This window comes from Crassostrea angulata, chromosome 5 (assembly GCF_025612915.1).
Source record: "Crassostrea angulata isolate pt1a10 chromosome 5, ASM2561291v2, whole genome shotgun sequence".
Classification (NCBI taxonomy): Eukaryota; Metazoa; Mollusca; class Bivalvia; order Ostreida; family Ostreidae; genus Magallana; species Magallana angulata.
Genome location: NC_069115.1, coordinates 33,567,684 through 33,593,218, shown reverse-complemented (window position 1 = coordinate 33,593,218; position 25,535 = coordinate 33,567,684). Strand labels below are relative to the sequence as shown.

The 25,535-nt window shown below is 32.3% G+C and overlaps 1 protein-coding gene and 1 pseudogene across 1 annotated transcript in view; one reads left to right on the top strand and one right to left on the bottom strand.

Moving 5' to 3' along the window:
• Positions 1–25,535, bottom strand: part of LOC128184684 (GTPase IMAP family member 4-like) — a 129,822-nt gene that overhangs the window by 48,008 nt on the left and 56,279 nt on the right. Inside the window, exon 6 of the mRNA XM_052854253.1 lies at positions 8,224–8,292. Coding sequence (XP_052710213.1) covers positions 8,224–8,292 — 69 coding nt within the window. The remainder of the gene's footprint in view (positions 1–8,223; positions 8,293–25,535) is intronic.
• On the top strand, positions 11,561–20,346 carry LOC128184685 (uncharacterized; annotated as a pseudogene).

Below are 25,535 nucleotides of genomic sequence, written 5' to 3'. Positions count from 1 at the left end.
AACACGTCAATCAACCCAAGTACAGAAAAATAAGACTCTGTGAACATCTTGATATTTGTGGCCACGGACAATTTTCAGTTTTTCCGTTTTATAAACATTATACTGACAATGCAATTGAACGAAGGGAAAAAGAAATCATTTTATAAAGTCACTAAAACCTTCGTTAAATTGTTTGATATAGACTGTTTAATCGTCTTTGATTGTTTTCGTTCGGTTTCTTGTCTGATTTTGTTCTACTGTATATAACGCTAGATAACTTTATTGATTGTTTTCGTTCGGTTTCTTGTCTTTGATTTTGTTTTACTGTATATTACGCTAGATAACTTTATTCTATGATTGTTTCCTTCAATAAGCATTATGACGTCATCGTATTATTGTTGACGTTATCACTAGGTAACGTAATCACGTCATAGTTTTAACGACTGTAAAACGTGTGAAGATTTTTAACAATGAAAGCGCTTATGTTTTGCAGTTAGTGTTGTTTTTTTTTTCTTTTCTTTTATTAAGGTCTTCCGTTTTCCAACGGAAGACCTTATTGTTTTCGTTCGGTTTCTTTTTCCCTATTATTATTTTTTTTCTTACAAAAATTGTGCAGGCGATTTCTCGGATATGGCTGAACCATATGAAGCGGGAAATACTCATATTTCCCAGGACAGTGGGAAATACTGGTAATTCCCGGGAATTACTGGTATTTCCGGGGAAATACTGGGAAATAAAGTACAACTACATATTATAGTACTTCATACTTAGACATTAGTCTTAATCAAATCTGTTGGGATGTAGACAATAGTACACCTTGTCAGCTTTTTTACATTTATAATGTTCTTTGATTTTAACAAGTTTTGACTGGTCAGTAATGCATTGGTTATCTTCTTATGAATACTCCAAACAAGGTTCATTCGTACACCATTGTAATTTGTTTTTAAAGCTTTAATCAGGTATAGGTGCATCTACACAGTTATCATAAACATGATATCAAAGGTTCCATTTTCTGGTTATTTGGTGTATGTAAAAATGGGGCAAGAAAATTGTGAAAAATAAAGTGTGACTGTGTCACTACCTCAGTATGCAACACACCTAAGAAGAAGCCAATCAGCCCCACTCATAGTATATATCTGCCCAAAACAGGAGCACAAAACTGTCAAGTGTCAATTATTTATTAAAACAACATGTGTGGTTATTAAATTTTTACTTGTAACACCTATACTAATTATAACAGTTTATTTTGTGCGTTGAATTATAAATCTGTAAAACACAAAACTTGAAGTTAAAAAAAGTGGACTAAAATTTGTACATTAGCAGCTATTATAGAAGTCTTTTAGAATAGGTGATATCTGGTGAATTTAAGATTCATAAAGTGACAGTGAAATGGGAAAGTATGATAAATTGGTTTTTGATGCTTATTGTTAATATCTTTTATCCTAAACATAAGTTTTACATTGAACAAACTAAAGAAATGAAGATTATAAATTTATATTTCCCAGTATTTCCCAGTTTAGTGGAAAACAGTAGTATTTACCGGGACGGGAAATACCGGTATTTACCACCGGTAATTCCCAGCACTGGTATTTCCCTGCCAACCCTGGGCTGAACCGATTTTCGTGAAACTTTCAGATCAAATAGATATTAATCCGAACTTAATATGATTTTTTTTTAAATTGATGACGTCATTTCAGTTCTTGAGAAAATGACGTTTTAGCGATTTTCAGAGGGTCGGCTTGTCCAAGGATCTCCTCCTAAACGGTAAAGGATATTGAGTTCAAACTTTCAGGGATTGTAGAAAAGAGATTGTAGATGTGCAATTTGGCATTCATATTTGTCATGCTTAAAAGGCGATAAAGCTCGCCTGGTCCCGAAAATTGAGACTAAAAAAACGTCGTAATTTTCATGGTTTTCTTAGTTTATTTCTTTTCTGAAAAATATTTTGTTTACACATGTAATGCATAACAAGTTTATATTTACAAGACCTTTCATTTGATATCAAGAAAAAGGGGCTGGTTCCTAAAATCAGGGTACCAAACAGTGAACAGTAAATATGTTTATTTATACAGTTATGTATCCAAGCAACGTAATGATTTTATAATTTATTTAGTAATTAGAGGTTTTTATGGGCCAAAAATCCAGAATTTTGATCACATATATCTCAGACAAGAAAAATATTTTTAAATGCAGTATAGAAGAAAAGATGCTCAAAATGATGTATTAAATCATGCAATTTTCAAAATTTTGCTAAACGGCCCCTATAAGGAGTTAAGGGATCGGCCCCTAAAATGTTCTCTCCCATATATCTCAAGAACGGTAACAAATTTCTAAACAGTTATTGAACAAAATGGGTTGAGATTTAAATGACCTTTTATTTGATATCAAGAAAAACGCGGGGGTATTAAGGAAGCATATGGCATCTGAGTTACATGTAATTCAGTGAAATCACAAATCTTAATTATTATGTACATATTCAAATATCTAAGCAACTAAACGTAGATCAAAAACAAATAAAGAATACTGAAGACAATTTTTCTCCAGAAATTAGTTTGTATTACGTAGATTTACACACTGATTACGTCATGACTAAAAGTTGAATGTCGTGTGAATTTGATCGGAAAGCATTGTAAACATATTCAAAATATAACTAATCTAAGAACTCTAATAAAGTATTGTGGTGTGATTTATTGAGAATTGAACATAAGAATACTGAAGATATGTTAGTTTTATCAATCATTCGCTAAAAGGTATGTAAATTTGCTTTTATTTCTCGGCCAGGCTTTCCTATATCGTTGTTAACGATATAAAAATCCGACTAGAACAACACTACCCCGTATATATTGAACTTGAAATCTTATACGTATCGTTAGTTTGATCAATGCTTAAATTGAAAAGTGCTGCTAGAATCACATGTTGTGTGTTGTTTTGATGCAATTTGCCGTTTTCCGTGCAAACTATATAAAAGTTGGGAAGGGTTTAAGAGAACCGGATAAATAACTTTTTAATAAGGAAAAACATAGGATTCTAGCAGCGGTTTTGATTAAACGGAGATGTTTTGCTTTCACTTGGTATGTTTATTTTATTTTTGAAACCGCAGGGTAGTGTTGTTCTATCTCATTTTATTTTAAGGAATATACGTAAGCTATTTATAGTTGTCACGTGATAATGCACCAATGTGGCAGTTATGTACTATCCGATTTTATTGCACTGACATCTATTTTAAAGGATAATACTAAGTTTTTGATCTTATTCAAAATAATTATTTAATTTCACGATTTTGAATATAACAGTCAAAAAAAGACGCTAAATTGCCCATATGCTTCCTTAACAACCCAGCGAAGGGGCTGGCCCCTAAAATTAGGGGACCAAAGGGCTCTAAAGTCTTTCATCTGTAGCCCTCAGAATTTTGATCACCAATATCTCAGAAAGGAAACATATTTGTAAATGAGGTATAGAAGAAAAGATACTCAGGATGATGTACTAAGTAAATGCAATTTTCAAAATTATGCTAAACGGCCCCTATAAGGAGTTAAGGGATCAGCCCCTAAAACGTTCTTTCCCATATATCTCAAGAGCGGTAACGATAACGAATTTCTAAACAGTTGTTGAACAAAATGTGTTCAGATTTAAATGACCTTTTATTTGATATCAATAAAAAGGGGCTGGCCCGGCAAATTAGGGTACTAAAGCGCTCTAAAATCTTTCATATGTAGCTCTTTGCTGAGGGAAATTTAATGAACGGCTATAGATGCAAATATGTTTATCTTACAGTTATGTATCCAAGTAATGTAATGATTTATTCATGTGTTATGTAATACGGATTTTTTAGGGGTCAAGAGTCCATAAACTATGACCACCTATATCTCAAAAAGGAAAATATTTTGAAATGCAGTATAGAAGAAAAGATGCTCAAAATGATATACTTTACAAAATGCAACCTTCAAAATTTGGTTCAGTGGCTCGAATAAGGAGATAAGGGACTGGCCCCATAAAGTTTTTTTTTTCTCAGATATCACAAGAACGGTGACGAATTTCTAAACACTTGTTAAACAAAGCTCTTATCCCTGAAACAAAATAGTATCTATCTGACCCTTAGAATGTACACCCTGTTTTCTATTTTAAATCATGTTTAGCTGTTAAATACAGTAAAACTCGTTTAGTACGAACTCGGATATAGCGAATTCTTTTTTAGTCCCCGGTAAAATTCTTCACCAATCTTTGCAAATTTTTACGATTATAACGAATTCGAATATAACGAATTTACGGATATAGTGAACTGATTTTGATTCCGTAGAGGTGAATTATAACGAAATTTAACACTTTTATAACGAATTTCTTTACTGTTTAAAAAATTTTGCACTACCCTTTAACATAATAGTTTGAAAGATCTATATATTTTTTTCGACTTACAATCTAATTATGAAAGGTATCAAAGTAATGTATTTTTATTCTAAGCCTCAAATAGCAAAAATTATAGTCTGGTATAAGAATACATGTATATAGTGAATTTGCTATAGTTATTATTACGAATTCGTTATACGGATATAGCGAATTACGGATATAACGAAGTAAATCCATCGGTCCCTATGACTGCGCTATAAACGAGTTTTACTGTAGCATAATCAAGATCAAACATATATCTCAAATTCTAAAATCAAACGGAAGACCTCCTCGTTGCTCGCAACGAGATCGTGTCTAGTTATTATTATTATTATTATATATATATATATATATATATATATATATATATATATATATATATATATATATATATATATATATATATATATATATATATATATAGAGGAATATTACAAAACGTAGATGATAAACATATTACAAAACGTAGATGATAAACATATTTCTGGGTTCTTAAATTGAATCATAGTACATATATTATTGTTTCTTTGTTCAAGGCATTCCAGATGGTAAGTAGGTCATGATCCCAAGTGCTCTTCCTTAAATTAAAAAATATCATAGAAACCATTGAGATTCCCACCTTTATCCAAAAATATGATCTCTTTTGGTCATGCCGCATCAGATCGTTATGGTATGTAAGTCATGATCCTAAGGGGTCATCCTGACCCCCTTAGAATCAGAAATTGACAATTATATTTAAATATTTGATGTTTGATGACCCTGTCTCTATTTAATCTTCATTATTAAGTCTTCTAAATGAAATTTTGAGACATTGTTTCTGTACGGTTCTTATTACATGTACATGTATTTTTATTCTTCATCTTTTTTTTCTTCTTCCCCGCTCTAAACTTGTTTCTCAGAGAATGCTGAACAGAATTGCACAAAACTCTAAGATACAATAGGCCTGCAAATCTAGTTGTGGGACCTAGTTTGATTTATCTCATTTGGGTTTAGACAACCACTTTTCTGGGGGTCAAAAGGGTGTGGGGTCTAACATTGAACCTTAATGGAAGAAACGTAGACTCTATTGTATATAGTAACTTTAAAACGGACAAAGATAATAATACAGGGTTTTCATAATCATATATTGACTGTTACTGGCAATATATAGGGTTTATTGGATCTGACACCTGGGGTCATCCCCCCAGGAATTGGAAATTACCAAATATCTCAGAAACTGTTACAATCATGATCCCTAAACCATATATATATATTCTTGTTCATTATATCAAGGGGCATCAAATGTTATGTAGGTCATGGGCCCTGTGAGTGGCCCTGACCCCCCTCGAACAGCAAGTCCCCTAATATCTTCAAAACAGTTGAAATCCCCACCCTTAAACCATATATATTCTTATTTCTTGTGTCAATGGGTATCAAACGGTATGTAGGACATAGGCCACGTGGGTGGTCGTGACCCCCCACAAACAGGAAGTGCACAAATATGTCGAAAATGGTTGAGATACCCACCCCTTTACCATATATATTCTTAATCTTTAAAGGGCATCTAACGGTATTTAGGTAATGGGCCCGAGAGTTTAATTTAATTTTTCAAAACCGCAATGCACATCTATAGAACAGTCCCTATAATATCCCAAGATATCATGTGTCTATCCATTAAATCATAAGAGGAGTTCTGGAATCTATGTTTTTTTGGAGTGATTAAACGTCAATTTTCTGCTACTATTTTTAGAACCTTACTGCACATCTATAGAACAGTCCCTATAATAACCCAAGATATCATGTGTCTATCCATTAAATCATAAGAGGAGTTCTGGAATCTATGTTTTTTTTTAGTGATAAACGTCAATTTTCTGCTACTATTTTTAAAACCTTACCGCACATCTATAGAACAGTCCCTATCATATCCCAAGAAATAATGTGTTTATCCATTAAATAATTAGAGGAGTTCTACAGTGCTGCTATCGTGAAAGTTGACAAAACTATCCTATCCTATCCTATATCCTGTATCCTGCATCCTATCCTGCAAATAAGCTCTATCCTATCCTATCCCATACCTTTAAAATATAGGAATGCAAGTTAAATGAAACGAAATTTAAGAATTAAATGATTTTATCAATTAATGTAGTACTCAAAATGAATAATTAAATCTTAAAACCGAACATTCTTTGAGCGGGATAACTTACTTACCTGTGTTACGGTAAAATGAAATCGTACGCGGGATTGACACAATAACGTAAACAAACAGGTAAGCGATTCGATTTTTTTATTTTTTTTTATTTATGCATAAAAAACAGATAAATAACTTCGATGCACTTATTGAGGAACTGTTTAGTCACATATTTTTATCAAATTATTTTCCTATCACATATAACTGAGCGTAATTATCATTATTTGAGCGATTCGTTCGGCGATAAATGTAAACACGATCTTGAAATGAATTATTCCTTTAGAAAGGTTATATCGTTTATAGTTAAATCACTCTGAATTATTTTTAATTTATAAATTCTTAAGTATTTATAGCTAGCTTACATTTATTAATTCGATATGTTCAGGTTAATATCGGACAGAAATATGCGTCCCTGTTATTGGGCATCGAAGAAATTATATGAAACGTGAAGCAATGTCTGTTTCTTGTATACATGTTAATCTTTTAAAATGCAGAATCGGTCGTTTTTAATTCAAACTTTTATTATTTTCAGACTTTAAATTAAGTAAATACAGAAATCTATTTCTGACGTTGTCAAATGTTGCATCGAATTCTCGCAGTAACTCCGTACTTGCGTACGAATTGACAAAGATGTAGCGCCGACATTTTAGCACGCATCAATGTTATGCACTACGTTCTTGATATAATAATTATTCTTAAATGGTTTAACTTGTAAAACTTATAAAATTGACATAGAAAATACATTGTTACGCCAATTTCCGTTTTGCAAAATAAATCTGAAATTTATACTCGAATCTGATTGGCTACAGGATGCAGGATAGGAAAGGATAGGATAGGATAGAACTTAACTTTTATATTTCTATCATGTATCGTGCATCCTGCATCCTATCCTATCCTATCCTTGTCAACTTTCAGGATAGCAGCACTGTAGGATGTATGGTTTTTTTTGAGTGATAAACGTCAGTTTTCTGCTACTATTTGACTCCCTGGGTGAAATTTAAATTTCAAAAACCTTATTGCACATCTATAGGACAGCCCCAATAATATCCCAAGAGATGACGTAGCTACACCAAAAGTTATAAGAGGAGTTCTGGGAACCATTCTTTTTTTGCAAAAAACGTTATTTTTTGTTGACCGCTGATCCACTTCATAAAAACAATTCTTGAACCTGACCACACTTCAATATAACACCCCCAATCATATTCTAGAAGATCATTTGGCTACTGCCAAAAAAGGACGTTTTTGAAACCATTTATTTTGTAAAAAAAAAAACAAAACAAAACGTAATTTTTCAACATTTAAATGACCCCCAGGATTAAAATTTTCGAAACCTTCTTGCGCATCTATAGGATACCATAAAACATATTCCAAGAGATTATTTGTCTACTGATGGAAATGTAGGAGGAGTTCGAGAAAGGGTTTTTTTTTTGTGAAAAATGTCTTTTTTTACCAATTATTTGAACCCCAAGACTACCAGAGAATTTTTAAAACCTTTTTCCAAAACATCATGACACCCCAAATCAAACTCCAAGAGTTGAGTTTGCTGGTTTATAAGATGTAAGAGCAGTTTCAGAAAGTAAAACGTGACAGACGGACGGACGGATGGAACAGGGTAACAACAATATACCCGAACTTTCTTTACGAAGTTATGGTATAATGATTTAGCATTTTTCCATTTTAAATAAAATACATACCATTATTACAGGCACTCTCTATCTGTAAATCACGTGTCCTTGTTTCCAAGCTGCAACCATTAGCAGTTTCTGAATAAATGACATGCAAATATAAGCGCATATCTCGAAAAGAACCTGACAGTGTATTTATCAATTAATCACGATTATTAATTTAAAGCAAAACTAGTTTGTTTGGCAAATATACGTATATTTACTACTCAGTTACCTTAAAAAACTCAATAATAGCTATAAATCTGCAGAATTTAAGTTCACGAAACTTCCCCGTGATTTGTTCAGGTCAGTTCCTGTGAAATTTCGAGCGGAAGTATGTGTGTTCGGATAAGAATCTCATATTACTGATCGTACATTTAACTTGATATATGTTAAAACTTGAAAATCTAATAAGACCATACATGTCTTATTTTATCATATAGCGGTTATTTAAACTAAAGGCTAATGTTCGAAGCACACATGTAGTTATCGTTTGTGTTCAACCAGGCTACACGTATAACATTTGGCTGCTTGATAATATCATAGCCAAGTTTGATGTCTTTTATGTGCAATACCATGTCTTTGTATAAAAAAGAAAAGAAGGGATGTCCGTTTTGTGTAAAACCTTTGCAGCACTGTTAAGGCTTAGTGAGAAAATATCAACGGATTTAAACGTTGTTAAAACAATGCATCTATTTTAACCAAATCTTTATGTAAAGTTATTTTATTATGATTAAATTTGAAACAGCATAGAAACTGCCACATTGTATGACACTTAGTGTGATTCTTTGAATTGACAGTTAAATAATATGTGTTTATAATTCTACCGAATGAAGGCCATAAACAAATTTCAAAATCGCAAGGGCATATCCTGATTTGAACTTTAAAAAAAATAATGATAAGTAGAGCAAAGCTCGTTGCAGAGCAACGAGGGGGTCTTCCGTTAATTTCGGGAGCAATGCTAGAATTTCCTGTAAGAAGCAGAGTTCTTTAACCAATGATTAGAGTAACTAAATCAAAAAGTTAAAAAAGCGCGAATACTTCATGGTACGACTTGAGTACGAATAAACAAACCTTAACAATTTCAAGTTAAGAACGACTTAACCAAAAATAATCCGAATGTGTTTAAATACGACTTAGCAATTATCGAACCATTTTAGATACGATTTAATTTATCTTTGAAAAACTCCTAATGTGCAATCGCAACTTCTCGGGCCTTTCCGGCAAGCTCGGAAAAACACCTCGAATGTATTACCTAGGCGTCCATGACAACCCCCCTTTTTGTAAAACTTGAAATAAATAGAACACTTCTTACGATCTGTTGAGATGTGAGCTATACTTCATTAAAGTAAACGATATACACTAAAATATAACACAGAAGCGACATACAAGACCGTCTAGCCGATACTTATTTAATAGGAAGCGACTACATTTTGTATAAAATTCTAACATCCGGTGATGTTAATACATTCGAGGTGTTTTTCCGAGCTTGCCGGAAAGGCCCGAGAAGTTGCGATTGTCCTAATGTGTTTAAATACGACTTAGCAATTACTTAATCATTTTAGGTACGAGTTAATTTAACTTTGAACTAAACACTTTTTTAACTAGGAAAGCGGAATCAAATTAAAAAATACCGAAAAAATCAATTTTAAAACCCCAATATCTATGCAATGTATCGTCCGATTTTGAACGGATTTCAGTGTTTGATTCAGCTAAATAAGGTTGTTTGTTTTTGTATGATTTAACAAAGTATTGCTCCGTAACGAGTTATAATTATAAAATAATTTTTAAGTCTTCCTAGCCCCTAATTTGAGGGCCCAGTCCTTTATCTTAATATCAAATAAAAGGAGTCGTAAATATGAACACACTTTATTCAACAAGTGTTTATGAATTGTTGACCGTTCTAGAGATACCTGACACAGGGCGAAAAACCATCTTTAAGCAAGTCTTGAAAGGTGGCGTAAAGGTGGCTTAAAGGATATAAGATCTTTAATCCACCTTTGTGTCATCTTTTAGCTAGTGCTTTTAGGTCCTTAATGTCCAGACTTCTATGAGCCATCTTTAAGCCACCTTTAAACATCTTTAAGTGACATGTACACTCCCTTTAAAGGGACATGGTCACGATTTTGGTCAAATTTTATTTTCCTGTTTCTATTATTTACAATGTTTTATGAATGCATTTCTAATGATGAAGTGAAATTTGGGTGGCCGTCGATGAGTTTTAAGCGAGATACATGGGATATATGATATATACGAGTAAAAATTCTTTGTAAGATGATTTGTCAAGATTCTTATTCATTTTAAGCATAAAGATGTAGGAACAGTTCCTACCGATTAACACATTCATTTTAGGTGTAAAACTGGAATGTTCACTGTAAACAAAAGCTTTGTTTGCATAGCGAGGAATTGTAAGCTCTGTAACTCGCTTATAACTCAACAAATATCACTAAAATTTTAATTGCCCATTTAAAATGCCTTACTGAAGCATTATAAACATTAAAATCGAAAACATAATTTTTGACCAATATCGTGACCATGCTCCTTTAAGTTGTCAACCATTATTAAGTTCCTTTTAAGTCAACCTTGATATAGCTGAACAGATTCATCTTAAATGTATAAATTAAATGCAAAAGCTCTTTTGTACGGATGGGACGGGGTGATCCGAGTGATGATATAGTTTTAGAGGAAGAGGGTGTTCTAGGCGGTTTTAATTGTCAACACACACCATGAAGGAATAGATGTCTATACCCAAGTTTTGCTTGTGTAAACATATTTTGATTAATTTTGTTCTGGTTAAATTAAGTTCAATGAACCGGACTCTAAATTCCACAATTCAAATCTATATTAATCAGTTTTCATTTAGAATATGATTTCGTAAAAGAACACGCATTCACATCAACTAAGTACATTTCTTTCTTTTCTTATTTTAAGTTTATCCGGTTATTAAAAAAAATAAACAATTAATAATTTAATATATTTCATAATCAGTTTTAGATAATTATGTATTTTTTCAATTTAATTATGTCTACGTCTAATTCTAGATATGTTAGATACATGTTGAAGACAAAAAGACTCTCAACTGCCGTAGTTATATCGGGCGGGATATTGCTCCTTTGTTTGTCTAGACCTTGTGTTTTTCGTTTGTGTATATCTAATTAAGGAAGTATGGGACTCACGATTTTGAATCTAGCGCGCAACTCCGAAAGACGTAAACCAATTCACGGTCGTTAAATCTGTTGGTTCAAATCTAAGGTATTAAGCAATCAAATTTATAGTGGAAAGGATTTTATATGTTTTAAAAAAAAAATCGTGAATATAAATGATAATAAGAGTTAATTTAACTCAAAATTCTTATTTTACGACATAAATATCGGTTCAGTTTTCGGCAATGCGGAGGAAACGTGGATTTGATTTTGAACGCTGAGAAGACCAATCGCCACATAAAGGTTGCTAAAGCTCAGAAAAAAGATGGTCTAGTGCGAACGTGGACGCTCTCTTGGGCAGACCAATCACATATTTTGATATAACAGCTGAAAATTTCTCATCAGAGATGGAGGAAGATGACTCGACGTCAGCAAAAGCGATCTGTCCAGGTTTGACCAACATTCATTGATAGAGTAAAAGTATTTGGTAATCTCAGCAGGATTAAGTTCGTCGAGACTGAACGTTTTTGATAGACGTTCTTTAGATTTTCAGTTTCGGCGAATCTTGCTGAGACTAGAGTAAAAGTAAAATTGGTATGCCATAATGGACATCATTGAATTTTTCATATATAAATGCTATGGCGTTGTAAAGATCAAGCATTGGTATGTAAGATATCTATGCCTATCAAAGTAGGCATCGTACATATTCATTAGTAAAGCCCAAAGCTCCTGAGATGTAATTTCATAATAAAAAAATTTATTATAATCATTTATACAAGTTTTTGACAGTGTGCCACTATGGTTCAGTACTTAATGGTTAAACTTAATTCTAACATATATCAGAATTTGTATCATGTTGTCACATGTTTCAGATAATTATATGTTTCCAGTAGTCGATTTTCAACGCATGATTCAAAATGATGTCATACCACACATATGGAATCTCCTGTCGTCTCTATGCATATTCATTAGTCAAATTATATGGCATTCAATTTATATTTATACTCTGTCCCGAGTTTTTGCTTCCACTACTTTTCGCTTGATACTTCGATAATCATAAATACCTTTGAGTTAAAACTACGTTCATCCACTATTATGAAAAATGTCCAGATTATATGTTTTGAAACGCCCCCTCTACCGCTTCTGGTTTCAATACACATCCCAAAATAAAACGTCTACTGAGATTTTGCATTGCATTAGCCATTAATAAGCCTGGATGATAACGTTGAAAATTTGTGCGAGGTGTCCGGAGTACTTCAGAATGGAGAAAAGATGGTAACATTTCCCATTATAAATCTCCGTAAGAAATTTGTTTTCGTTCCTGTGAACTTTTATAAGTGAAAAATGATAATTTGTCAATTAAGATATCTTGGATATTTTCCCTTTTATCGACTTCAACAGCATTTCTTTCACAGGTATGTGTATTTTTATTAAAAATAATCAAAAAGTGATGGAAGCAATAACTCGGGACAGACTACATGTATAAGCTACAAATAGAAACTGCAAATGATGATGACTTTGATTTTGTATCAGTAATTTATGATGCTATATATGAGTGAGGTTAAAAATGATGAAGTTTAGATAGAAATTGTAAACTGACAGCCATTATGTGTGGCGTTAAGAGTTAGACTATTGGAAACCCATGACGTCGGGAGATGTATTTTAAAATAGAAAGACAGATTGAACACTTTATGTAATGATATACACTATGGTATACACATTAACTCATTATTGACATATTGACAGCAAATAAAAAATCAAATACGTGTGAAATAGATTCAGTTTTTCACAAAAATGCTCCCTCAAAAATTAACTTTCACGGCCCCATGCCCCTCTCCATGTTGAAATATTTGCATTTATCTGATTGGAGAACATCTAATTTAAAAGTAAAGATTTCAGAAGTCATATTCTAATATTAACTATCCCTCTCTTAGTAAATATTATTATGTTTGTTAAATCTGAATTAACCTCAGAGTCTGTTTATGCCTTTATAATATCAAGTACATATGCATATATTTTTTTTACTGATCAATTTTGCAACCAACTGGTGTTCCATTTAATATTCTCTCATGATGCAAAAATTCCTGATTATTTAACTTAATATTACAGATGTTGACCATGAAGAAGTTGTCCAAATGTATGATCGTGGTTGGAGAGTGGAGGAGTTTGGCAGAATTAGGGATGTAAGCAGATAAGCATTTAAGAGAGCTCGATGGTCGTGGCCATGTTTAGACTGTATTGATCTCCTAATGAAGAAGAGCTATATATAGAAATATGTTGGTTGGCAGAATAGATAGAGAGAATGAAGTCATGACGGTTTATCAGGTATTTGATAAATTACTAGTACATAAACTACCGGGTAATTTCGTTTGATACAGTGTATCACTGTTATTGGTTTAATTTTCATGGATTTCAAGGGTATACTCTTTCATGTCAACAAATTAAAACCCCCATACAGTAAGGTAAGAGTTAATGTATTATTCCATATATGTTTTGACTGAATCCTTAGTCCCAGAGATTATCACTGTGCAATTTATTTTTTGTCATTTATTTTATTCTGTTTAATTCTCTAGGCATGAGTGTGCCAATTGGAAGAATTTCATTTATTTAAAAAGTTTGTTTATTATATCAGTATATAAGTTCTAAATTATATAATTTTGAATGCCATGGAACTCGAATTACATGTAGTTGAATAAACCTGAATTGTCCCAGCCCTAGTCTTTGTGAACTATAAATTGTACATCCTAAGAAATCCTTGTGTTTGAATGTCACAACAGTTTTTAGATATTTCATCTATGATCGGGACATTTTCTGGAAAAAAAGAAAACTTTTCAACAAGATTGAAATCCTGTCGCATAATTATGTACTTTGTCTCTCAATTCCAAATCAACACCTCCTCCACATGATTGCAGTATCAACTGGAACGGAAAGTTCTATGAAGGCCATGGAGAGTGACATGATAGAAGAGATGGTCAAGGATGTGAATGATGGGTCTGTTTGTATAAAGACAATAGTTGGTGATGAAGATAGCACAATAATTTCCAAATTTCGGACAAACATTGACACAACTATTGGTAAAACATTGGATGCTAATCATATGAAGGAAATCTTAAAGGGACTTGGACACGATTTGAGATAAAAAAAATTATTTTTATTTTTTATGTATAAAATGGTATATTGGTGCATTTTAAATGATTAACTTGACCAAAATATTAAATGTTAAAGTCAAGTTACAAGCGAGATACAGAAGTAAGAATTGATAGTTCTGTAAACAAAGCTCGAGTCTTATAGATGTTTACAAAAAATGTAATGTAGAGAATTACCATTTCTTAGACAAAATGACATGTAAAAACAATTTCAACTAATTCAATATCTTCTTAATTACTATTATCGACACAGGATGAATGACCATCTTTAAGTTCTCCTTAAAGATAGCTTAAAGATGCTTAAAGGTAGCTTAAAGACGATCTTTAAGCCACCTTTAAGCTACCTTTAAGCTATATGTGTTGCTTAAAGATGGCTTAAAGAAAGCGTAAAGATGGCTTAAAGGCAGCTTAAAGACTATCTTTAAGCCACCTTTAAGCCACCTTTAAGGACAACTTATAGGTCCTTAATGTCCAAACTTCTTTAAGCCACCTTTAAGCCACCTTTAAGCCACCTTTAAGCTACCTTTAAGCCACCTTTAAGCCATTAAAAATTTTTTATTTCAATATTGTGCTTAATTTCCAACAAAATGTATTAACTTTATGAAAGAAAAGGTATTAAACCGGTTTTTGTTCTAGAAAGAAAAATGAAAAAAAAAACACAAAATAAAACCGGCCACAGCGAGAATTGAACCCGGAACCCTTAGTTTACTAGCATCACCACACTTCCTCTGCGCCACGGCAACTTACATATCTATGAGCGTTTTTATATCCTAAATATCAGTGGATATTGAATCACTGTATTGAATGTGTTTACTTGAAAAGATTTTGACAAACCATTCAGTTTGTAACAATCAATTATATCTAATTTATAAATTACATGCATGCGTGTATTTAGAATGAAATACGGAACTTGGTCTTCAGTGAACAAAAATATATTATACCTAAATGGAAACCGTTAGGTTCACTATAGTAGGCTTTCTTAGTTAATAAATTTAAACCGAGTAGATATACGTTCATCTAATTTATAGCTATAAAATTGTAAGAAAGAAAATGAAATCATTTCTTTTATGAAATGCATACTATTAGGGTATTTGTTCAATTTCCCGCAATTTCCCGGTTTTCATGATCGCGGCGCCGTTCCAATATGTTTAAATATTTACATGTAATTGTATGTACATGATTTTTAAACTATCAATTCTATAACAAACAAAATTACCAATTACCGGTGACGTATTTACTGCATGTGGCAATTGCAAATGACTTGTATATACAATTGTATGATGTGCCAGGCCGGGTATATTTGACATATTTACCCTTATACATATATTTAAATAATCAACCCCTATTTATGATCACCGGTACATTAATTAATTAGCCTCAAGATTTTACTCCTACATACATGTATCGTTAATTTGTAGACGTAACATCTTTGAAACCCAGAGCTAGGAAATAATACTTTGAAAATGAATTACAAATGTAAATTAACTTTTATTCACTAGACTTATCGTATACTCGTACATACTAAGATTCAACGCCTTTAGAAACCCTGACGTGCACCTGGGCACACGACACACCTGTTGTGTATATCTTGTATATTCTGTGTTAGTTCCAGGGGTTTTCTTAAGTTGGACAAACAATAGACTTTAATTAGATATACACAAACATGCACCTGGGCACACGACACAACTGTTGTGTATATCTTGTATATTCTGTGTTAGTTCCAGGGGTTTTCTTAAGTTGGACAAACAATAGACTCTAATTAGATATACACAAACGAACAAAACTATGTCTAGACAAACAAAGCAGTAATATCCTGCCTGATATAACAAAGGCAGTTGAGGGTCTTTTCATCTTTAACATGTATCTAGCAGATCTAGAGTTAGAAATAATGAAAATTGAAAAAAAAAATACAAACCTTAAACCGATTATCAAATTAAATCATGCAGTTTTGGTTCATTATCTTTATTTTGTTTAATAACCGGAGGAACAGAGAGAGAGAGAGAGAGAGAGAGAGAGAGAGAGAGATTTTTTTCACCGATTAATTTATATTAGGAAACAAACATACTTTAATTAGTTTTATGCACATATTAAGATACAGAGACTGCGCTCATCCCTACAATAATTTTGAAACCGCCAAAAAAATTATAAAGAATTTTATAACGGCAATCTGTGTCCATCGGAGCGGTGCTGATGATAGCGATCTGTGTTTAATGGAGCGACGATTAAAACCGCCTGGAACACCCCCCCCCCCCCCCTTCCTTGGAAATTATATTATCACTCGGATGACCCCCTCCCATCTCTATAAAAGAGCTTTTGCATTTAATATATGTTTTTATTGTTCAGCTTGATCAATATTGACTTAAAGGCCACTTAAAGACAGTGTAAAGGCAGCGTAAAGAGAGCGTAAATGCCACTTAAAGATGCTTAAAGATGGCTTAAAGGTGGCTTAAAGGTGGCTTAAAGAAGTTTGGACATTAAGGACCTATAAGCACTTGCTTAAAGGTGACTTAAAGGCGGCTTAAAGGTTGTATAGCCTTTAAGCTTCTTTAAGTCACCTTTAAGCCACCTTTAAGGACTTGCTTAAAGATGGTTTTTCGCCCTGTGCACAGGATGAATGACCATCTTTAAGTTCTCCTTAAAGATAGCTTAAAGATGCTTAAAGGTAGCTTAAAGACGATCTTTAAGCCACCTTTAAGCTACCTTTAAGCTATATGTGTTGCTTAAAGATGGCTTAAAGAAAGCGTAAAGATGGCTTAAAGGCAGCTTAAAGACTATCTTTAAGCCACCTTTAAGCCACCTTTAAGGACAACTTATAGGTCCTTAATGTCCAAACTTCTTTAAGCCACCTTTAAGCCACCTTTAAGCCACCTTTAAGCTACCTTTAAGCCACCTTTAAGCCATTAAAAAATTTTTATTTCAATATTGTGCTTAATTTCCAACAAAATGTATTAACTTTATGAAAGAAAAGGTATTAAACCGGTTTTTGTTCTAGAAAGAAAAATGAAAAAAAAAACACAAAATAAAACCGGCCACAGCGAGAATTGAACCCGGGACCCTTAGTTTACTAGCATCACCACACTTCCTCTGCGCCACGGCAACTTACATATCTATGAGCGTTTTTATATCCTATATATCAGTGGATATTGAATCACTGTATTGAATGTGTTTACTTGAAAAGATTTTGACAAACCATTCAGTTTGTAACAATCAATTATATCTAATTTATAAATTACATGCATGCGTGTATTTAGAATGAAATACGGAACTTGGTCTTCAGTGAACAAAAATATATTATACCTAAATGGAAACCGTTAGGTTCACTATAGTAGGCTTTCTTAGTTAATAAATTTAAACCGAGTAGATATACGTTCATCTAATTTATAGCTATAAAATTGTAAGAAAGAAAATGAAATCATTTCTTTTATGAAATGCATACTATTAGGGTATTTGTTCAATTTCCCGCAATTTCCCGGTTTTCATGATCGCGGCGCCGTTCCAATATGTTTAAATATTTACATGTAATTGTATGTACATGATTTTTAAACTATCAATTCTATAACAAACAAAATTACCAATTACCGGTGACGTATTTACTGCATGTGGCAATTGCAAATGACTTGTATATACAATTGTATGATGTGCCAGGCCGGGTATATTTGACATATTTACCCTTATACATATATTTAAATAATTAACCCCTATTTATGATCACCGGTACATTAATTAATTAGCCTCAAGATTTTACTCCTACATACATGTATCGTTAATTTGTAGACGTAACATCTTTGAAACCCAGAGCTAGGAAATAATACTTTGAAAATGAATTACAAATGTAAATTAACTTTTATTCACTAGACTTATCGTATACTCGTACATACTAAGATTCAACGCCTTTAGAAACCCTGACGTGCACCTGGGCACACGACACACCTGTTGTGTATATCTTGTATATTCTGTGTTAGTTCCAGGGGTTTTCTTAAGTTGGACAAACAATAGACTTTAATTAGATATACACAAACATGCACCTGGGCACACGACACAACTGTTGTGTATATCTTGTATATTCTGTGTTAGTTCCAGGGGTTTTCTTAAGTTGGACAAACAATAGACTCTAATTAGATATACACAAACGAACAAAACTATGTCTAGACAAACAAAGCAGTAATATCCTGCCTGATATAACAAAGGCAGTTGAGGGTCTTTTCATCTTTAACATGTATCTAGCAGATCTAGAGTTAGAAATAATGAAAATTGAAAAAAAAAATACAAACCTTAAACCGATTATCAAATTAAATCATGCAGTTTTGGTTCATTATCTTTATTTTGTTTAATAACCGGAGGAACAGAGAGAGAGAGAGAGAGAGAGAGAGAGATTTTTTTCACCGATTAATTTATATTAGGAAACAAACATACTTTAATTAGTTTTATGCACATATTAAGATACAGAGACTGCGCTCATCCCTACAATAATTTTGAAACCGCCAAAAAAATTATAAAGAATTTTATAACGGCAATCTGTGTCCATCGGAGCGGTGCTGATGATAGCGATCTGTGTTTAATGGAGCGACGATTAAAACCGCCTGGAACACCCCCCCCCCTTCCTTGGAAATTATATTATCACTCGGATGACCCCCTCCCATCTCTATAAAAGAGCTTTTGCATTTAATATATGTTTTTATTGTTCAGCTTGATCAATATTGACTTAAAGGCCACTTAAAGACAGTGTAAAGGCAGCGTAAAGAGAGCGTAAATGCCACTTAAAGATGCTTAAAGATGGCTTAAAGGTGGCTTAAAGGTGGCTTAAAGAAGTTTGGACATTAAGGACCTATAAGCACTTGCTTAAAGGTGACTTAAAGGCGGCTTAAAGGTTGTATAGCCTTTAAGCTCCTTTAAGTCACCTTTAAGCCACCTTTAAGGACTTGCTTAAAGATGGTTTTTCGCCCTGTGCGACAAAAGAAAGTTACATTTAGTTGAAATGTACACTAATACAACGAATATGTTAAAATAACAATATTCGAGCTTTGTTTACAATACAAAGAATTATGATCTCTGTATCTTGCTTATAACTTGATATCTGAGTTTTAAATTTTGACATAACATTATGAACTTCTATATGTATCAGTATGAACATTGAAACTGGAAAAAACAAAATTTGAAATTTTTAAGTCAAATCGTGTCCAAGTCCCTTTAAGGAACCATCTATACTTTGTGAAAAAATAACACATAACTTTAACTTTCAAAGTCATACAGTATCTCAAAAGATGTTTATACTACATATTTGCCCAAATAAAAGCGGATGTTGCAATGATAAGCCAAGGATGTGCTCTTTTACGCTTCAATATTTATGTTAGATATATAATAAAATTGTTGATAGCGTTCGTTCTGGAGCGGTAATTGTCAGCTTCATTATTTATGCTAGATTGGTAATACATGTAATAATGTTGAGAGGGCTTTTGATTTGGGTGCATTATTTGTATAAGTTTGTTGATTTATTACATAGTACATATACATGTGGGGAGTTAAATGTCCAGTATAAACTTGATTAGTATTAAAAAAAAATCCTACCATAATATATGGTTGTAACAGTAACGGATGTTGTTCTGCCAAATGGCTTAAAATTATATTCGGCATTTGTACTGTGTATTTTGTACATGATGTAATGCTGATTTCAATCCTTTTTTATGTTTCAGAGTTGAAAAAAATAATTATGAGATACATGTAGCAAATCATGAATTAAATATTTATTTGTTTATACCTACTAGAATTATTTTGTTTCTACCTGGTATATTGTTATAAGGTGCAAATGGTTTAAAAATTTGTATTTCAACAGAGGAATTTCTAGTTAAGCAGAGGAAATTTGGGATTTAAATTAATAATTTATTACTTTTTTGGTGAATTTTATCAAGTACTAGCATTGTAGAAGAGACATTATTAATTGACTCAATGTATATTGAACAAAAGTTGGTATGGGTTATTTTATCTACACTAGAAGGGTGATCAAGTGAAAATGGCGCGAAATTGTAAAAACAGACCAGCTATAGTAAATTCAGACTGCAATATCTGTTTATCTAAGTCATTGACATATAAGATTCTTCTTTTCCAGTGAAAGCATAACATTTGCATATTTCGTTTACATGTAAGTTAAAAAATAAAACTTTTTGCATTGAAGGTCAACACAAAAAGCAACAACTTTGAACCATGCGGAGGAAATTTGGTCGCACATTGTATGATACTGAGGAGGCTTTCAGAATTTTTTTAGATAAATTGTTCTTCTGTCAATGTATTATAAATAGCATATAAGAAAAATGAAATAAAACGATTATAAACTATGTAGCATTGCTTCATTTCTGTTGCAAGTGGTGTAGTTTGATGAACGGAAGTATTTCCAACAAGGGTATGTTTGGATACCGTTACCATGGAAACCAACATATTAACCTATTAAAAAATTGTATTATTCTGTTAGAAAAAATGCAATGCTATTTGTTGAACCAATTTTTTAAACTTTTTAATTACTTTGGTGTCAGTCCCATACTCTCTTAAAGTTTGTCCAACTTAAGAAAACCCCTGGAACTAACACAGAATACAGAAGATATACAAAGCAGGTGTGCCGTGTGTCCAGGTGCACGTCAGGGTTTCTAAAGGTGTTGAAATCTTAAAATGTACGTGTATACGCTAAGTCCAGTGAGTGAAAAAAAAATTGCATTTGTAATTCATTCTTAAAATTTATTTTTCTCACCTTTGTTTTTAAAAATATTACGGGTTTTAAAATATTACGTCGACAAATTAAAGATAATTATATGTAATCATATTCATTGCATATAGAATCCGTGAATTGGTACTAGATCATTTTTTATTTCATCTTTATCAAGCAACTTAGTTTAGGAATCGAAATTATTTGTGTTCAAAGAAACTACCCAGTATTGCAAAAATTACTGTTTGATTGTTTAATCATCGTCATGAGAGAGAGAGAAAGAGAGAGAGGAGTACCGGTACGTGTTAGACTTTATGTTTTTACACAAATTTATTTAAAAGTTATGACTCATAACAATAAATTTAATTTTCAAAGAAAGCATCTGGGGGAATAAGCCGTTGCAAATGCCCACGACCCTCTCATACGTCTTATAAGAAGTAATAAACGTACGAGTTTACTGGGCATTTAAACGGTGGACAGTATTGTCCAAATGAAAATGTCCAAAAATGCGAGAAAGGAGCAATCGACATTTGAAAGGCGTAACTGCGCTTAGATTTTGTAGTATTTACATATACTTTAAACTGGCAAATTTAAAATGACAATCACATACTCATTTAAAGTAAATCCACCCTCCTGTGACGTTATACATTTTACATAAACCATGAATTCATTAAAATTCTTGCAAGTAGATTTGTAATTTCTAAGTTATTATAGGTGCACATCAAAAACTCAAATCATTGTTTACTTGGAGATATTAAATAAGCGTTTTTCATCCTTATATTCGACATAATTCAATAATGACAAAGGGAAATAACTCTTTTCTATTTTTCTCTAAGTGATATATCTAAATGCTATAATTTTTCTAATGTAAACAATTTTCTCTCTTTTTTTTAATTAATTTTAGTTTTCTGGCATAGTAAGCAATTAAATTTAAATAGATAAACAAGTATCCATCCACTTTTATTTAATTTTTAAACAAGAAAAAGTATGATTTTCAGATGATAATTTCAGCCTTTGGTTTTTATTACCTTACATCTTAAATAGTATGGATGCATATATATTTTATTTATTTTTTGATGAAATTCAAGTCCAATAAGTTAAAAAAAGTTAAGTTTTTTTAACTTTGAACCCATAATTCTATAGATACTGAGTTACCTTAAAGAGTTAAAATACAAAAATGTTGATTACTTTCTAACAATATTTAATTTACTAATTTACCTCAGTCATCGTATACAACCCCTAACGCAGGGGAGTCGACAAAGAGTATTGGGGGACTCGACAAAGAGTATGGGGGAGACAGAAAGAATTTAGTTAACTCCTTTTGTAGGTATTTAAAACAAGTATTTTAAAAAAAACATACAGTGGCTCGGAAGCAAATTGAAAGTGGGGGTAGGGGCTAGACTTATAAAAAATCTCGAAAAGAAAAAAAGGTCTTTGCTATGTATAAATTTGCAAAAAAGTGGGGGGGAGGGGCTGTGCACAATTACATGCTTTTGTCCAGCGTATGTTCCTGTTGTGTTTTAAACAAGACTTTCAAGGGTTAAAAGATCTTGCCATTTAATTGTTTCTTGCATGCACAACAACCATTTGTTTACAATATGAAATCGTGCAATCTCAAAGAGAATAACATACATTTCATATTCTATAAAAGTAATAGAAAACGCATATCAAATAATTTCAAGTTATTATATGCAAATTTAAAAAAAAAAGAAAAAAAAAGAAAATTACATTTTAACAATGTATATTATTAGATAAAAAAAGAAAATTACATTCTAACAATGTAAACAAAAAGATAAAAAAAAAACATAACGCGTACGATTCGAACACCCACTTTTACAGTTTCATTTGTTCAAAAAACTCCTTGCTTACCACTACACCACCGATTCGCTTGTTTAGATGCTATAATATAGCTGATTCTATTGTTATCAGTTTTAGACAAACAGCTGGACTTAGTAATTTAAAGACCAATCACAAGAATTAAAAGAAGAAAACTTACTTTTTACCATAGAGTGGGTTTTCGTACCATTGTTTGGAAAATTGAAAAAGATAGACGTTAATATGTGGTATCAATATTCGTTCTTTAAAAAATGGTACGATGACCCACTCTATGAAAAAATATAATTTGAACATCCGATTTCTATATCATTTTGTTGCCAAACTAGCATATAACTTTTTGTTGTCTTAATATCAATTAAATGTGAAGATACTTTTTGTGGGTTATGGCAGCACTGAATGTATATAATCACATATGTTTAATAAATGTAATGAAAGTGAAATTTGTTAGAAATGAATTTTTTTTTTATAATGAACCTATGTGGTTTTTTGCCTCTGCTTATTCCCCCAGATTCTTTGTGGAAAGACATTAGCTGTAAGTAAAATTTAATGGAATTCAGTGTAATATGTTAGTTTTATATCCTCATTATATTGAAACCTTTTCCCTAAAGTTGCGATAGAATTCATGCAGTCAGAGTCCACGTGCTACCCATGTCAATCAAATCAGCCCGCGAGATACACCACGTGCTTCTTCCATGATAAGAAAATAATGTCTTTCTATTGTTTTTTAAGAAAGAAAACAATGAAGTATTTAGTGTTTGCAATGTTTAGTTTCTTCATTCTTATACTTCGTGTAAGAGTGTTGGAATACTGCGTTGTTAAAACTAAAACTCTCTCTCTCTCTCTCTCTCTCTCTGAGTATATAATTGTGTGCAATCATTTTTGAATTATAAAAGTTTTATTTGTATGAATCATAGACTCATGGTTTTTATAAGGATTTCAAGACAATGACGAAAATTTGTACAGTACACGATGTAATCAGATTTTTCGTTAACATTTCGACACTATTTCACATGATACATATTAGATTGGTTACGAAGTAAATAAAGTTGTGTTTGTTCTACATGCTTGCAAAAAGTTAACGGTATTATCTCATTCATCTATTTACTTAGTCAGGTTTTTTTTTTCGTACATATATATCCCCGGTAGGCTAAATGATTTCTTATCGCAAGTTAATACTTTGTGAAATTCCCGCATTTTTAGAGTTGCTGAATTGTTCTTCGGATCCACGCACCGATAGTTTTACGTTAAATTGTTTATGTACATATCTACGGACACTTGTTGTGTTTGTTAGAGATTAAGACAAGAGGCTAATTGGCCTTAACGGTCACCTGAGTAGCGTATATCTCATACACAAACTTGTCATAGAGTCTCATATATGCATCTAATTAATTAGGTTTCATACTGAAGTAGAAAAATTATAAATTTGTAATGACTACCACATTTCAAAAAGAACTGTGAAACCTATAATTTTGGTGAAAAACTTTAAGATATGGTCTACAAAATCATGAATTCAGTTTTCCTTTCAGGTGTGTGGGAGTAAAGAAAATAATTTTTTTACTTTATATGCATTAACATCTATACATCCATTTTGGCCCTATCCTAGAGTCAAAACCCATCCTTAAGGGGACATGAAAATTAAAATTTCAGTACAGGACTTCCTGATAAACATAATTATTACTAGTCAGTTTTTTAAACAGATGTGTGAGAATAGAGAAGAAGATTTTTAAACAGTGTATGCATTAATATTATATTGCTCCCCCCCCCCCCCCCTCATGTCCTGAACCCCTGACCCAGGGGCAATGAATTTCACAATTTAGGTAAAGGAGTTTGTGGATATCATAACCATGAATTCAGTTTTTTGCCCATGTGGGAGTAGAGAAGAAGATTTATTAAGATTTAAAACCAATTTTACAATATGGCCATATTGGCCCACCCTAGAGCCTGAACACCTAACAAAGGGGTCATGAATTTCACAATTTTAGTTGAGGCCCTCATGGACATCATAACCATGTAAAAAGTTTTTTGCTCACATGTGTGGGAGTAGAGAAGAATATTTTTTAAGATTTAAAACATTTTTACTATATGGCCATATTGGCCCCACCCTAGAGCCTGAACACCTAACAAATGGGTCATGAATTTCACAATTTTGGTAGAGGGCCTCATGGACATCATAATCATGCATTTAGATTTTAACAAATATGTATGGGAGTAGAGAAGAAGATTATCTAAGATTTAATACATTTCTACTATTTGGCCATATTGGCCCCACCCTAGAGCCTGACCCAGGGGTCATGAATTTCACAATTTATGTTGAGGGCTTCAAGGACATCATTATCATTCATTTAGTTTTTAACAAATATATATGATACATGTAGAAGAGAAGAAGATTTTCTAAGATTTAATACATTTTTACTATTTGGCCATATTGGCCCCACCCTAGAACCAGAACCCCTGACCCAGGGGCCATAAATTTCACAATTTTGGTAGAGGGCTTCATGAACATCATAACCATTTTTTAAAAGATTA